This window comes from Scatophagus argus, chromosome 23 (genome assembly GCF_020382885.2).
Source record: "Scatophagus argus isolate fScaArg1 chromosome 23, fScaArg1.pri, whole genome shotgun sequence".
NCBI lineage: Eukaryota > Metazoa > Chordata > Actinopteri > Scatophagidae > Scatophagus > Scatophagus argus.
Genome location: NC_058515.1, coordinates 5,313,324 through 5,329,347, shown reverse-complemented (window position 1 = coordinate 5,329,347; position 16,024 = coordinate 5,313,324). Strand labels below are relative to the sequence as shown.

Here is a 16,024-nt window from a genome sequence, read left to right as displayed (position 1 = left end):
ACCCACACATACACCATACACACTCACTCACTGGTAATGTTTACATTATCTGACAATGAAATGACAGAGAGGTATCTATTATGTCCAATTGAACCCAGTGTAAACTTCAGATGTGTGTGTGTGTGTGTGTGTATTGTTTTCATATACAAAAATCGGAACAAATAAATGTTTTTTCTGCTGAATTTTAGCACGCATGCACTTACATTTTGCTCTTATGTTTTAAGACTTCAACTACAGTGATCGTCTAAAAACAAAAAAACTAATCTTGATTAAAGTTGCCATGTTAGAGTATTTCACTGAAATTATGAACGTTTGTTTGTGTCAGTGTAGTCCTACTATGTGAGCAGCCACATAATGTTTTGTTCTTCATGCATGTTCTTACATTCATCTAATCTAAGCAAGTGTAAACAGTGACAATGCGCCACCAGTCTGGTGTCAGCAGATTCTACTCAACCAACAGGACACGAGTAAGAAAACAACAGCAACAATTCTGAAATAAATATTGATGGACAAAGCAGAGGGAGCAGAGGACACGATCATCTGTAGCAGCTTAAATGTGGTTGTGTATAGGAGAGGGTTATTTTATGTCATCTCAATTTGAAAATTGAGAGTTAGATGAGCTTAACAGCACTCTCATGTCTGTATGGTAAAGTTCTAAAGACTGGAAACTGGGGGAAACAACTCACCTGACTCTGTTCAAAGGTATCAAATTCTGCCTACCATCACCTCTAAAGCTCAATCAGTAACATATTAAATCGCTTTTGTTGAATCTGTACAAATAGTGTATAGTGTAACCACTGGCTGCCTGGCAACCTTACTGTAATGACAAGAATCCCAAGAATCCAGTAAGTTACTGTGCCTGGCTGAGAAACAGTCCAGCACCTAACCACATCATGTGGTGTTTACACTTTGGTTTTTGTAGTTTTATTTGCCTATATTTCCACATAGACCAGAAGTCAGGTCAGGCAAGAAGAATAGCTCTGAGGAGTGTAAGGATTTAGTGCCTTGCTTAGGGACACTTAAGCAGGGCAGCTCTGACTATCCACGATAATACACATTCTACTGAATAAACCCATGACTAGAAGCCCCTGGAGGAAACCTTAAGGGCTTTAATTCTGTTTTAAATTCCTAAAATAACTAGATAGTCTAATACATCTATTTTCAAGTGATCATTGATTGAGTTATTATCCTATACATGCCACAGCACCACTGACTGAAAATGTGCACATGCCCACTGTGTAATACTCACTTGCTCATATAGCATATTGTTGGAGACAGTAGACGTGATTAGACCCCCATTGCACATTTGAATTATCTTGTTTCGGACATGTTTTCACTTCAGCCTACAAGAGCTGATTTTAGTGGCCACTTGGGAGACAAGCTTACATATATATAAAGAATGTTATAGCTGCTGCGATCTACTGCTCTGCTCTCATCTCAAGCTATTCTGTTGTTGACTATCTTGTGACTTAACTAAATCTTGTAATCCACAGCCACAGGTGGAATCCGAAATGAGATTAGTCCAGCTCTGCTGAATATTTAAATGCAGAGTTTATTTTATATTTTGTAAACCCCTTGCGAATATCCAGGTTCATCCCATTACTGCCACACAGATTCAAAGGAATTCAGGATTGTCTCTTTTGAGGGAGAAAATAAAGATCCTGCTTCCTTGCGAAACTTAGCCGTTCCGTACGTACTGTGTTTCCTGACATCTCTCGCTGTGTGTAAGTGCTTCAGTGATATGGTTGCAAGGATCTTTATGTGTTGCCAGTGGTGTGTATATGTGTGACCATGTGTGTGTGTGTGTGTGTGTGTGTGTGTGTTTTGTTCAGAGCAGCCTCCCCAGCACCACTCCCTCTCTGCTCCTTGCTTCTCCTCTGAGGATCTCCAGGAAGCCCAGTTTTGTCAAGAACTCCAGCCGCTGACGGTCTGTTGGCTGCACCTCACAGAACACACCCTGAGAACCTACATGCACAGAAAAGAAATGGTCATAAAACATGCGATGTTTATTCAAGACGGTAAAATGAAGATCTCGTTTCCCATTTGCATGTGAAATTAAACAAACTGTCTAACATAAAATTAAAGTCAGAGAGTCAAACAAAACAATGCAAAATTTCAGCATCCAGAATTATTATCAGCTCCACAGCAGGCAGGCAAATGAATATTTTGAAATGACTTAACAGATTAAGTAATGTTAAGTTTTCTTTCTTTTTTCTAAAAAGTTCTCCAGAGAGGGTATTAATGTACTGTACAAAAGTGTGTGAACATTTTGCAGTTTTTCAGACTGTATCATATATCTCAATTTTGTCAGACTTGACGGTTAATGGTGCTTTTAGTGTTCCATTTCCTAAAGGGCACACACACGCACTGACTAGACACCTTGTCCTTACCGTTGGCCTTGAGTGCAGTGAGGAGAGCGGTGAGGAGGGTGCGGCTGACACTGATGTCCACCAGCTCGGGCAGGGCATCCAGTCGCAACTGAGAGGGGAAGTGATAGAGCAGAGAGTCTGGGTACTCTCCCTGGTCCTCCTCCATCAGCTGGATCAAGTCCTGCACAAAGTAAGGTAGAGACACAAAGACCAAAGTTAAGTCCCGGAAGTTATGGGTGGTGGATTTTTACCTTTGTTTGGAGAAAGGTATGCCATGCATCGTTCTGTGTCGATGTAGTTTCCAACAGTTACCACTAGATGTTACTAATGGGCCATATTGAACTGGTCTTTAAGTTACACAACAACCTAACAACATGATTACATACAGTTGAACTTGCTAGTGGGGCAGTTCTCCTACTTTTCAAACCATAAAGCATATATTAAGACAGTTATACAAGTAAGTAAAGTCAGGGTACTAATAAATGTATGGTGACAGGTAATTACGTAAAACACATTGGTTATGGTCCCGTGACTAATAAAGCAGGAAGAGATACCATTTAGAAGGCAGTTCAACTTTAATTAACTATAAATCTAAAAAGTGGAAAACTTTTTCCACCTTCACGCACCTGTGTCTGCAGTGTGAATGTCATCCACACTGGGACAGTCAGCACTCTGACGCACAGAGTGGGCGGATAAATGTCATGGAGTGACTGTTCCTGTTGCTCATCACCACCCTTGTTTGGCTCCTTGCCTTAGATCATTCAACTGTTTGTCATGACAGACGACAGCAATGCCACAGCCAAGTTTGTTGCTTACTCTATCTCATCAATCAAGAGGAAGAATAATTTGACTGCTCACGATGGACCGTAACCACAATCTGTTCTTTCTGTTTACACGTGTCACTGTTGCATTAACAATTGGCAACACGATTTGCAAATCTGGTTGGCATGTCCTGTGTGTTTACGTATTGTACTGCTGATGCAAAAGCTATAAGTGACAACTGTGTGGTGGCTATATTTCTGTAAAAAAAAAAAAAAAAAAAAGTCTAATCTGTGTCTGTGTTTTTCTTTTCTTGTGTGCCACTTCCTTCCCAGTAGGGTATGAATCCGTCACACAGGGAACCAGATGACGCAGCTGTAGGTAACGATATGTCTAAACATTTGTGGACATAATTCTCCTGTGTGTTGACTGTGTCTATAACTTATTGTGTGTGTGTGTGTCTGTCTGTACTCCTGTGCCCTTCAGAATGACAAAATAGTTTTGGATGGATAAAACAGATGTTCAGTGTCTTCCTGGCTTCTTGTACTCTGCGTACTAACCTGTGTGTTGGGGTGTGTGTTTCCCCCCTTGGGTGGGTATTTGTCCCTCATGGCAGGCATCCAGCTGGCCTGACACCGTTTTGCAAAGGAGCGAACATCCAGTATGCCCAACACACAGCCACACACACCCAGCTCATCCTCAAGGATGAAGCTGTACTCGGGGCACAATGCCAGGCAAGGCCCAAGACATCTATGGAAGTGAAAAGATATTGCTATTTAGCAAGTATGTGAATATTGTAATTTAATGTGATAAATTTGCATTATAGGAATTTTTGCAGATGCAGATGATTACTTTCGCTCTCTCTCAAACGCACACACACCTGTCTCCTATGACGTCTGGGTGAGCAGCACTGGACTCATGGCCACCCTGAGTCCTCAGGTGGAGTTGGCGCACCATCCTATACAACTCCACCTTCACATAAACAAACAGACAAAATGATTACTTCTTTGACATATGGCTGGGATTTCATGCCCTATTAGGCCATATGCTTCCCCACACCAGTGTGTAAATGTACAGGTGACTGAACAATCTGAGTCCTTTAAAACTGTTTATGTTGGCAATATTTCCCTATATAAGGATCCTAAATAGGCACTGACTGAAAATTCCTAACATTTTCCATGAGTGTCCATTACTAATCCAAAATGCCTGAAAATGTTCCTCCGTCCTCGTTTGTTTGCAAGTTTTTTTCTTGCTTAGGTTTTGTAGCTGATGCAGTGATTGTGTACTCTGTAGGCATAAAAACGTAAACAAACGGTCCCAGATTTCGTCTATCTTAAATGCGCTTCTCTGATTTCCATGATATTCTACGAATTATCCTGAAACAATAACAGGTGTGGGTGTGACGTCTCCTACCTTGTCCTTGCTGTGGTAGGGCCTGATGTTGTAGAGACGAGAGGTAGGGAAGAGAGGAGGAGGATGAGTGAAGAGTTCACTGCTGCTGCCGATTGGGAGAAGCATCTACAAACCACACACGTACAAATAAAAACATATTAGGTAGTTACAAAAGGGTTGGACTTCAGTGTCACATATTATCAGGAATTTAAGAATACAAATATGCACACATGGACAGTAAGAAAACAGGAAAATGTTATACAAACACACACACCTGCACCTCCCCAGACACGCCCCCTTTGAACACCCATGGCTCTGACTCCACTCCAAGTAGGTCTGCCCCTGTGGACTTCCCACACCCTACCACAGACAAAAGCCAAATGTTACTCTAGTGACATCATGTAGGTTATGGCCAATGAAATGCCAGCAAAGTCAGTGCAAATGGGAAATGGCCATGCAGCTAAACCGACTTTAAATATTTATGACGGCTTAAAGGTTCACTGTTTTACAGCATTACAGCTTCTCTAGAGATGCTGGCTGAAATTAACTTCTTTTTCAGCTTTTATGCTGGTGCCATGAATATGTGAAGCATAAATGGTGGTTCAGTCATCAGGACACCCTTGTCTGCTGAGCTCCACGAAGTTAGTGCTCAGAATTAATGATTATACGATGAGTTAAAAATGAAAAAGACTGACTTTTCTGCACATAAGGATGATTTGTGCAGGAAAGGCTACATGTAGGGAGTGATTTCAGGCTTAAAGGTCATGCCTACTCACAGTGAAAGCAGTTCCTCCAGGTGCCCAGGGTGGAGCTGTCACTCAACACTCGTCCATCTGAGTGAGACAGGTGAGCGGGTGGGGTCAGACTATAGTATATATTACAATTATGTACCGTATTCATGTATAGATAGCATGGTATAGCATAATGAAGAATCAAATAGTAGAGCATGGCATAGCATACTACTGGTATACTATACCACATTATACTGTACCATATTATAGTATACTATAAGGGTTATGGGGTAGAACAGGATAGCATACCACATAGTACTGTAGAAACATACTACAAAACGGTACACTATTTAATACAACACGTACAACGCGTACAACTGCCTAAATGCAATAAGGTTACTAAACTACTAAACTTCACTATTCTATCCTATTCGATAGGCTAAGTATTATAGGGTAATAAAGCAAAGCAAAGCACTAGCACATTATACTACACTGTATTATAGGTTAGTATAGCATACTATTGATTAGATCTCTCTCTGCTCACCCAGCCAGCATATGAATGCTTTTGCCACCAAAGCCATGTTCCTCAGGTCCCACACATAAGGATAAAGGTCATAGAGTACAGCCCTGTTGGCCCCTGCCACAACACTGCAGTGGAGCTGTGCTATGTCTTCACACAGGGACAGGAACCTGGAGGCCCGACCTCGCCACTCATCAATCTGAGGACGAGCATACGTCATATATAAGCGCAAAAGGTAACGTACTTCACATTCATCAATCATTCATTTTGAAATCTACACAAAACATATTCTGACCTTCTGAGGAGGTGCCTTCTTGCTGTTAGTGCTGACCACATGGCAGTTTGTTTTCAGCCAGGTCAGGTCCTGCAGCAGTTTCTGGGCAGAAGGGCCATGCTCGTGAGGCAGATAATGAAGACCAACCAGCAGCCGCACCTGGGACTCACTTAGCAGGCCCTTACCACCACAGAGTCCCCTACCCTGGGCCTTCTGTCCCCTGCCTCCACCTGAAGGTACTCCGGACCTGGATCCTGGGGGTTGTTGACTGGGCTGACTAGACTGGTTCGATCTCTTCTTCTCTCCTTCTCGTCCCTCCCTCTCCTCCTTGCCCTTAGTGGGTGACGATGGGGGTGAACTGGAGTTTAGAGGGAAAACAGGAAGTTTGGCCACGGTAGAGGTTCCTCTCAAAGTGGAAGAGCTGTCGGATCTGTCAGGAGTTTTGCAACGAGACGTTGGAGCAGAGGAACGCTGGTCTGCACGTGTGCTCTGTCGACCTGTAATGTTAAAAAAATAATAATAATTATAATATTAATAAAAAAATAGCTGGATAACCTTGAAAATTTCAGTTTGCAGTTTGAGTCCAGTCTAATGTCAGCACACACCACATCATAATGTTTTACCTGCTTGTAGTGGTTGGTTGAGTTCCTCCATCCAATCATGTAGTGCAGCCGACAGGGCGCTATCAGGACAGTATTCACACTCGTCGTCTAGAGCAGACACAACACTGTGTTATATGTGAGGACTCTAAGTTAATCGTATTGATACAGTGCAGCGAGTACCACTTGGACGTGTTTTGGTGGAGAAGCCTACCCACACTGAGACCTGAGAATATCATTTTTATTCAGAGTTTCTAACACTAAAACATAACATTTGAAATAGACGTTTTACATTGCATTTTTGATGCTAACATGCTCTACTGTGCTTAGGTTAGAAATGCTTTCATCAACAGTGTACTCTAAATAATAGACAAAGAAAACTAAAGAATGCTGAGCATAAAGACACAAATCTAATCTAAACTCTGGTGCAATAAGTCTTCCAAGTCCTGGCACTGTTGCTGTTTTTATATCATTTTCTAGAAACCAGAAAGTTAAACACCTCTCAGAAATACTGATTCCGGTCTTAACGTCACTTAAAACCACCAACCCACCCCACCCCTCCCTCTCATGCTATCATTAAAATTCCTCTTCCATTTCCATTCACATCACAGGCTTTAGTCTGCCCTTCATCTCTTTTCTCAGCCCCATTAAAGCTCATTTCTCTCCCACCTCTCCTTGTTTCTCTTTCACAAAGGAACCTTCATCACGCCACACAATTACTCCTCCATCACCACCTCTCCCTGTCACAGTCATCAGAATAGCATCACGCACTACAGTGGATGTTCCCCTCCTATGTTTTTCCATCCGACTCCCTCATTTCCTCTTTCTTTCTGTGGTGGTGTTTTCATATATTTTCCTATGACAATAAATTTGATGCATTAAATGCATACCAAATGTCAAATTAAATTGATGTAAGGGCTATTACAGCTCCACATAAAGTCATATGCTTTTGGTGTGAAATAGACAGGTTAAATGAATCTAAACGGTGCCTGTCAATAGATCCACTTCTCTGGAACAGTGAAGTGAGTGTGATATGAAGATTAATGAAATTGGTGAATTTGTTCTTGTTCTCTGAAACTGTAGCTGAAAGAAGAAGCTTTGTCCTTGACAACAGAAGGATGCTTTAATTCTTTCAAGTTAATTGATCTGTTGATTAATATCAGGTAATATTTCTGCCCAGTGGTCAAAATTTTGTTAGTTGCCAAGCAACACTGGTTTATGAAGTATTTCTGCAGGAAGCAATGGGATTAACTGTAAACGACTGTGGTCTGGCAGAGCCAATATTAGCTTATCAGCTTGGGACATCTCCTGTCTCGGCTGTTACTTCCTTCTTCCTTCCAGCTGCTCATTAATCTTTTTGCGTATGTGCCCCATTTTTCACTGATCTCCTCACCTTTCCTCTCCTCTTTGCCAGCTCTGTACCAGCTTCCGAGGGTATGCAGAGGGACGTAGTTGGCTTCAAACTCACAGTTGGGGTTGAGCAACAGGCCCCTCAGGTGGCTTCTCAGCTGAGGCTCTCGGCCCTTAAAAGGCCCCAGAAAGAGACGTCTGGAGTCATAGTCATTAGCGTGCAGGTTGTCCCAGATGAGCGGGGGGCGCTGAAGGACAGACTCCACCTCAGCCAGGCAGTCTACAGACAGTTTCCTGGAGATGACCTTGCTGCCTGTGGAGAGTGAAGGGGAACATTCAAACATTTTTCTGCATATTTTTATGCCTAGTTTTGGATCACCTCACTCACAAAAGAAAGAAAAACGATATAATAGTAAATTAAAATTTGAACAATTAAAACCGACAAGCCTAATCTGTTACTCAGCCCCAAATGTTTATCTATGATAGACTCAGCTCACCACATCCCTCTCTATGAAACCAGATAAGATAGATGTTGAAATCAGATAAAATCAGTTACTCAGTTAATCAGTTACTTTTTATCTGAAAAAGTGAACAATCAAGTATTGCAAGTTTCTCACATGTTCACAGCAGGAAATATTTTCTTAAGGCCTTGTTGCATATTTTGCACGCTGGGCTGTCTCTCAGATAGACTTGCTGCTTGAAGTTCTTCAGCTTCCAGCATACACGGAAAAAAAAACAGGCCACAACAACTACTTCATGCACTCTCTTCACAAAGTTCTGGGAAAGTTGCATAACAGACCCATATCCTTTACAAAAAGGTTGCTGTAGATCCTAAAGAACCATATAAACATGCAACGAAGTGAACTAAACTAATATAAACTGATTATACACAATATACGCAAATTAATGACACTAAATTTGCAACATGGCATAAATTTCTTCCAAAGATTACTTCACATACATCTTACAGACCAAAACAAGCACCACCAAGCACCACCTAACTTCTGACAGTAGAAAAATAAAGACACGCACATAAATTCAAAACTGAGAACAAAATGAGAGGAGGCAATAATGTGTGTATGTGTGTGTGTTTCTATTGTCCTTCCATATGCACGTAGGTGGATTTGCACTTAAATCGTCAAGGATGGAGGATGTTGTGTGTGGATTTGTGCCTACACTTGCATGCATGTGCCAAGCTGTGTTTGCCAGTGTGTGTGTGTTTGTGTGTGCTGTTATAAACCAATGGATCACAGGTTAACTAATGAGATGACAAAATTAAATAAATCAAATCAAATTTATGTTAACATGGGTGTGTGTGTGTGTGTGCGTGTCTTACCTGTCCATACCACTGTTATGTTGGGCAGCAGGTCCTCTCCAACAGTCTGCAAGTAGGGAGATTTTGATACGCTGGGAGAACACAGAGAACCACAATACTCTACAGGGAGAAAGAAAGAGAGCTTTATTTCACCATCGCACCTTATGCACATCAAATTTCACAGGGTTCTGTGGTCTGCAAACATTTCACATTGACTTTTCACCACTCATACCTGTAGGGCAGAATAGGAAGACGGGTGGTTCCCCCAAGAACCGATAGATCTCATTGGTTACAGTGACCTGAGCATGCGCGAATGAAGAAAAGGCCTCGCTGTCCGCCTGACACATGGAGTGATCGATGTCATCAAACAGAATCGCAAACGCTTGGCAACCCAGGTCTGATACCTGGAGAGAGAGTTGAGTTTGTGTGAAGGAGATAAACAAAAACAGAGGCTCAAATCATGAAAAGTTATATTCCTGTAGTACTTCTTATCCTATACCTGTCTCAGCTTGCGTTTGAGTAGTGTCAGGTCACAGGAAGAAGAGAAGACAATATCCTGACCAGGAGAGAGGGCATAAACAAACCTCAGGCCTCGCGACTGGGCCTCCACTATGAGAGTTCGCAATTGACCTGAGAGGAGGAAAGGTGAGAGAAAAAAAAGAAGGGAGGGGAAATCTTGAATCTGAAATTTAAAGTGTGAACAAATGAGACACACTGGCCAGTGTCAGCCATCCATCCATCCATCCATTTTCCATACCGCTTTATGCACCATATGCATGGGGGGGAGTTATGCTAATATAGCCTCAAGCAGAAATGAAAAACAGGTCTAGTAAAACGAGTGAACCCAGTGGAGTTGCACTTAAATAAACTGGAAATTTAGATTTATATGTTTAGAAGAGATCTAAGAAAACTTGGATGCATGTGTTGGTTGTATGACTGGTTGAATAGACAGACAGACAAATGAATGGCGGGACCAAATGGATGTTCTTACCCTCCTCTTCGGGAGAATAAACTTCTCTCCACAACAGTCTGTGTTTTAGGTCATCTTTTGGGCCGTACAGGTACGTGTTCAGTCCCCATTGCTGCATCCTGCCACGGAAACACATGAGCAGAGGAGGCGTGTGGAGGAAACAGGTTTCAGTCATTTCATTGCTAAATCTGTGAGTCCGCAACATGAAAAGAAAAGACTTCACTATGCTAAATATTTTGAGCATTTACGTTTTTTTTTTTATTTAAGCACTTTTTGACTCTTTTAACTACTTAAAATATAAAAAAAAAATTTAGCAAAGGTTTGAAAAAAAAAACCAAACATAAAATGACTAGCAGCGGTTAATAAAATAAGGTCCAATGTATCGATTGTGGGGCTCAGTTACAGGAAATGACCTCGTGTATCATAAATAGAGCATAGTACTAGGAGTGAAACAATATCTGCATTAGGCACACACACACACACACACACACACAGCATGAGACTCAAAAACTCCAATATTGCTTTCTCTCTCTCTCTCTCTCTCTCTCTCTCTCTCTCTCTTTGGACATGGACCAGCTCTTGTCTTCCATGCCATTTGTGGGTGGACTATGTTCTCATTCTCTCCCTGCTTCATTTCCTGGACAGATGGTGCGTAAGTCGCCTCCACAAAGCTGCAACCTACCTCCCTCAAACGCACAATCACACGCACGCACACACGCATGTACGCACTGGCATACTGTACACGCATCCACAGCCGCGCTCTGCCAAACTTACGCAACGCTCAGTGTATGAATTCTGCCTGCACCCCGCGATTGAGACTAAAAAAAAACAAGCCCATCTATAAATAAACCTGGAGCCCACACACTCAGCTGCTGCTACACTGACAAAGTTTTGGAAGTCACATTCATCCTCATGGTCTTTTCATGGAGCCGTGGTGGCCTGTTCAACAATATGTTTGCCACTTGCCGGATCTGTGCAGACCACATAGATCATTAAGCATATACCACCTTAAAAAAATCGACAGAGGTTTCGGGGCACAATACTGTTGAGTGAGCAGTGGAAAAAAAGAGCGCAGAGGGAACAACTTATCTCCAGGGATGTGGTGCGCTGTCACTATTGGCTGTTATACTACAAAACTGTGTCACCATTCCCAAAAGACATTTTATGCTGATCCTCTCTTTAGCAAGACGTATCGTCATGACTTAATTGGTTCCCTACTAACATAAAGGATGTACATTTGCGTTAACATACAGCAGATGTACATGAAAAGGGAATGCTGTCCCATTATTCATGTTTTAATTTTGAAGAATGGGCTGCTGATGCCTTCAGTGGCACTTCATATGATGTGATGAATGATCTTTTAGCATTCTGTTGTAATTTACTAAATGACTCCAATTCACGATTCAATCTGAAAGAGCTTGTGTCTCTTTCTGAGCTGATGAAACTGTTAACGAAGAGAGAATGAGAACTGCTGGTTTTGTTTTGTCAAGATTCAGAGAGAGACCTGATTACTGCCTCTCGGGGCACTCATATTGTATAGGACACTGGATTATCATGACTGTTGATTTTATCTGGTTTAAACAGCTTTTATCTACAAGTTTTATGTCTGTCGCGATGTTTGCCAAAGAGAGCTGTTTACTGCACTGGTATCACTCTGCACTCTGTGGCCAGCAGCTAAAGCCTGTGGTTGTGAGCAGCTCCCTGGTGTGAAGGTCTTTGCATGGAAAAAAAAAAAAAAAGATGTTGTTGCTAAATAAAGAGCCATGGGCACGGCGAAATCAACCCTCGGCAAAGACTATGGAGGACACATGAATTCTGCATTACGACGTCTTAAATATACTGATTATAGTTTAAGAAAATGTGATGTGCATAACATTCTGAGGAGGACGGTAAATATTTGAGTTTTTTGGGTCATTAAATTCAAAGATTTTTTGAACTAGTAGTGCTGACATGTTAGCGGTAGTGGCTCTGCGAGAGTGCACTGAGTGGTGCATTGAGGTAACTGCTAATGTCAGCATGTTAAAATGCTCACAGTGACAATGCAAATATGCTGATATTGAGCAGTTGTAATCTTTATCATGTCCACCTTAGTTAAGCGTGTCAACATTTGCTAAGTGGCACTATACACAAAGTAGGTGTACAGGTGATAAAAAAGATTATTGTACCCGAAAATTATTGGTATAGAACTTTAGATCCGTCTGAAGTTAGACCAAAGTTATTACAATTCATCCTGAGGGGATCATCCATCCAATGACCATTAAGGTATTTTACTTATAAACTCATAACTATTCACCTAATGTTGCCACCTGAAAAAAAGTCATTAGGATTCATCCTCAAAAAAAACAAAATTTCATGGCAATCTATCCAGTAGTTGTTAAGATTTTTGAGTCTAGAAAGAAGTGATAGACCGACTGTCAGATGACCATTGCCATTCCCTTCATGAAAGAAGTATCTATGGAACCAAATCGTCTGCATGCAATCTTTGATTCTGTTCCTCTGTCTTTTCACTATAACAAATCTCACTCTCTCCCCTCATGTCATCCATGGCTGAGCCTCAGGACTGAGGATGAGCCTGTCCTTTGCTACAGAGCCATTCTGCATCAGTGACTTCACTCCAGTCTGCCTGGCACTGAAATAGAGGAGCCCAACTGGGTTCAGCCCACAGGCGTCAGGTCAGTAGCACCTGAGCTCACGCTATTCATCCCAATTCACAACAACAACAACACAAAGGCATCCCCTCTGACCAAGGTAACCTGACTTGTGTGACACCTGTGCTCACATACATACAATGCATGCAAGCTTGCAGACACCAGGTTCACCATAGTTCATACCATTGGAAGAGAACTTTCCTCTGATCCATAGACCAAGGCCTCCCATAGAAACCTGCAAAGGATAAATGAAAATAAAATGAGTGCATACATGTCAGCTGATCACTGACATTATTACACATCTACTGAATGCTTCCATAACTGTTTATAATTACTGTATAGGTTTTGATGGTTTGTGGAAATCCTTTTTGATATATTAAAATTCTTGTAAATGAGCTGAAAATCACTGTGCAAGTTCAGAAAGTGTGGTATTCCTGACTAATGCTGGTATCTTTGCTGTAAATGTCAATTTCCCACACTTTTCATATTCTGACATGTGCATTATAATGACTATATAAAATAGCTTTACACAGAATATATCATAATGGTTTTCTGTAATATTTTTTTTTAGCTCTGCCATAATTAATCACAGACTGGACGGTTATCAGCTGGTGGACACTGTCAGTGGATGTTACAGCTCCTGAACCTCATGGGCACATAAAAGATTATGAACTCTTCCACTGCTTCCTTGGTCACATCCTCCGTGTTCAGCAGAGGCATAATTCATCTCCAGCTACACTCTCCATCACATTTTCTATTTTTAGAAATGGGAGCATCTCCAGTGTCCCTCTCCCGCCTTTGTGTGTGTGTATGTGTGTTTTTTGTTTTAATAAGTCTGCAGTATGTGTGTGTAATATATGTATGTGCAGTAAGTGGGTCATTGTTAAATCAGACCCACTAAAATTCCTCAATACTTTCTCCAGCATGGAGAATGTAAATGCTGATGTGCGATATGTATGACATATGTACCTGTGTGCATGTATGTGGATGTTTATGTGTGTGTGTGTACGTGTGTCCTGTGGGGTGCTCCCCACTAAGACAGAACCCAATTACTAACTCTGTTGGATGCCACCACACAGCATTGAGAGGTTCCAAGAATTAATAATAAGGTGTGTGCATGTGTGTGTGTGTGTGTGTGTGTGAGAGAGAGAGAGAGAGAGAGAGAGAGAGAGAGAGAGAGAATGAGTGTTTGTGCTTGAGCTGCAAGATGTGTCACACTTTTGTTATCACTGCAATATAATTTTCCAATCTCCCAAAAGGCTGCGAAACCAGACTAGCTGAGAATTATAGAATAAAGTTGGAAAACTGAGACAGAGGACAACTAGACCAGCTGAAAGGATTCATCAAATGGCGGAAAATCACTTTGGCAACAATTTCAATAATCAATAATGGTCATTTAACAAGCAAAAATGCCAAACGTTTGCTGCTTCATAGAGTTGGTCTGACTACCACCATCAGTTTGGACTGTGTGGCATCAGATTCAGAGGTGGCACACGCACTGATTTTTGTTTTAGTTTGATGGCCACTACCTGCAGCATGTAATCAGATGCATATGGCAGCATGATTTGGTTGTGAGGCTTGCTCTTAGGAAGGGACAGGTATGTCTTGTTATCAGCATCAGTTTCTTCCTGACCATTGTGTGCACTAATCAGTCTGTATCTTATATTATTATCCACATCACTTCCAACATCATCAGTATACCTCATTTGTATTTTTTGTCCTCTTTCCATTGTTTAACCATTATTACCACTATCATCATCCTCATTACAGTGTTCTTCCTCACATCCTCTCTAAGAGCATCTGCACACTTCCTTACCGTTATCATCATCATCTTCATTAGGACCAGCTTTATACAGCTAGTGTGCTTTCCCTAGGCTGCAGCCTTTGAACCAGACATTATTGAAGTCTTTTCACCGCCTGCTCTTTCATCTCCACTTTAAGCTTGGCTGCTCACCAGCGCATCATCTCATAAAAACCTTTACATTGGGCCTACAGCACTGTTCATACACATATTAACGCCTCCCTTCACCTACTGTATGTGACAAAACATTGGTGAAATCTAGGTCAAACGGTGGTCTATTGAAAATCACACCCCCGAGGTAGAAAGAAGAATCACATGATCTGACAGGAGGTCAGTTAAGAAGTCGGCCTTTCTTACCTTCCACCACCCCACAAAGAAACGGCTTCTTCTCCTCCATCCTGTCCTCTGCCCCGCTGCTTCCCTCCGCTTCCAGTCGGCCCCTAACAACCGAGGGAAGATGAAATGGCAGCTTAGATACCAGAGATGGGCTTCATGCTTCTCCACGATCTGCCTCAACCTCCTCTTCTCTCTCTCCCTCTCTACATCGCAGGAGCTCTCGTGCTGCGTTTAGGGGCTCAGCGGAAGCTCCTACTTTCAACCACTTAACGCTCAGGAGAAAAACAAAAAAACAAAAACAAACCAAAAAAAAATAAAAGAAAAAAAAGAGAAAAAACTAATAACAAACGTGATCTGCAAAGGAGGTCGTTTTGTTTATTTGCCAAAATTATGACAGAGTTAAGTCTATTTTACATTATAATACGGTGACAGACCTTCATGACCTTCATTTTTTTACATTTGTGTATTGCTTAAGTTATCTAAACAAAGTTACTTTTCTTTGCAATAAAACTGCAGAGTGAAGCAATACTCTAAATAAAATAAAAATAAAAAGACAATTTGACAGTAAAAGTGTAAAAAAAGTTAATTGTCATTTGTAAAATATATATATCTTAAAATGAAAAGTATATTATTATTTAAATTGTGTTTTTAGTATTTTCAAAGGTCAAAAATGACAGAGCTATAATGTTATAAAGGCTGTCGTTCATGTTATTAATTAACTTCTCAGCAACTGTGAGTTTCCTACTGTGAGCAAGATCGGGAGCAGCAGTTCACCGAAGAAACGTGTAGGCCAAAGCAAATCAGAAGGTAACACTACACCAATACTACAGGGTACAGAGAACTTACAAATAAATATATAATACAGTTAACAAAACTTTCTTTGTGACCAATGTCGTATGGTAATAAGCATTCATTCGCTCTCAAGATGATTTGAAATATAATGTTGTCAATATCTTTAAA

At 41.3% G+C, this 16,024-nt stretch overlaps 1 protein-coding gene across 1 annotated transcript; it reads right to left on the bottom strand.

Annotated features, from left to right (window-relative positions):
• Nucleotides 1-261: 261 nt before the first annotated feature.
• si:dkey-183c6.8 (protein O-GlcNAcase) lies at nt 262-15,318 on the bottom strand. Its single transcript, XM_046380895.1, has 17 exons — nt 15,086-15,318; nt 13,111-13,162; nt 10,301-10,398; nt 9,809-9,939; nt 9,542-9,713; nt 9,331-9,429; nt 8,038-8,307; nt 6,669-6,755; nt 6,067-6,542; nt 5,796-5,970; nt 5,297-5,353; nt 4,795-4,880; nt 4,542-4,646; nt 4,009-4,100; nt 3,689-3,878; nt 2,391-2,550; nt 262-1,965 (listed from the first exon to the last, which is right to left on the bottom strand). The coding sequence occupies exons 1-17, from the start codon at nt 15,123-15,125 to the stop codon at nt 1,829-1,831; spliced, it is 2,427 nt and encodes an 808-aa protein (XP_046236851.1). The 5' UTR covers nt 15,126-15,318; the 3' UTR covers nt 262-1,828.
• Between the last annotated feature and the right edge of the window lie 706 nt (nt 15,319-16,024).

What these genes read in the sequence shown, in the direction of transcription:
- si:dkey-183c6.8 (XM_046380895.1), bottom strand. Translation starts at nt 15,125, where the DNA reads ATGGAGGAGAAGAAGCCGTTTCTTTGTGGGGTGGTGGAAG. An exon ending in AGCATTCATATGCTGGCTGG is followed by an intron (nt 5,354 to 5,795) that starts GTGAGCAGAGAG and finishes TGTCTCACTCAG; the next exon opens with ATGGACGAGTGTTGAGTGAC. An exon ending in CTGGAGGAACTGCTTTCACT is followed by an intron (nt 4,881 to 5,296) that starts GTGAGTAGGCAT and finishes TGTCTGTGGTAG; the next exon opens with GGTGTGGGAAGTCCACAGGG.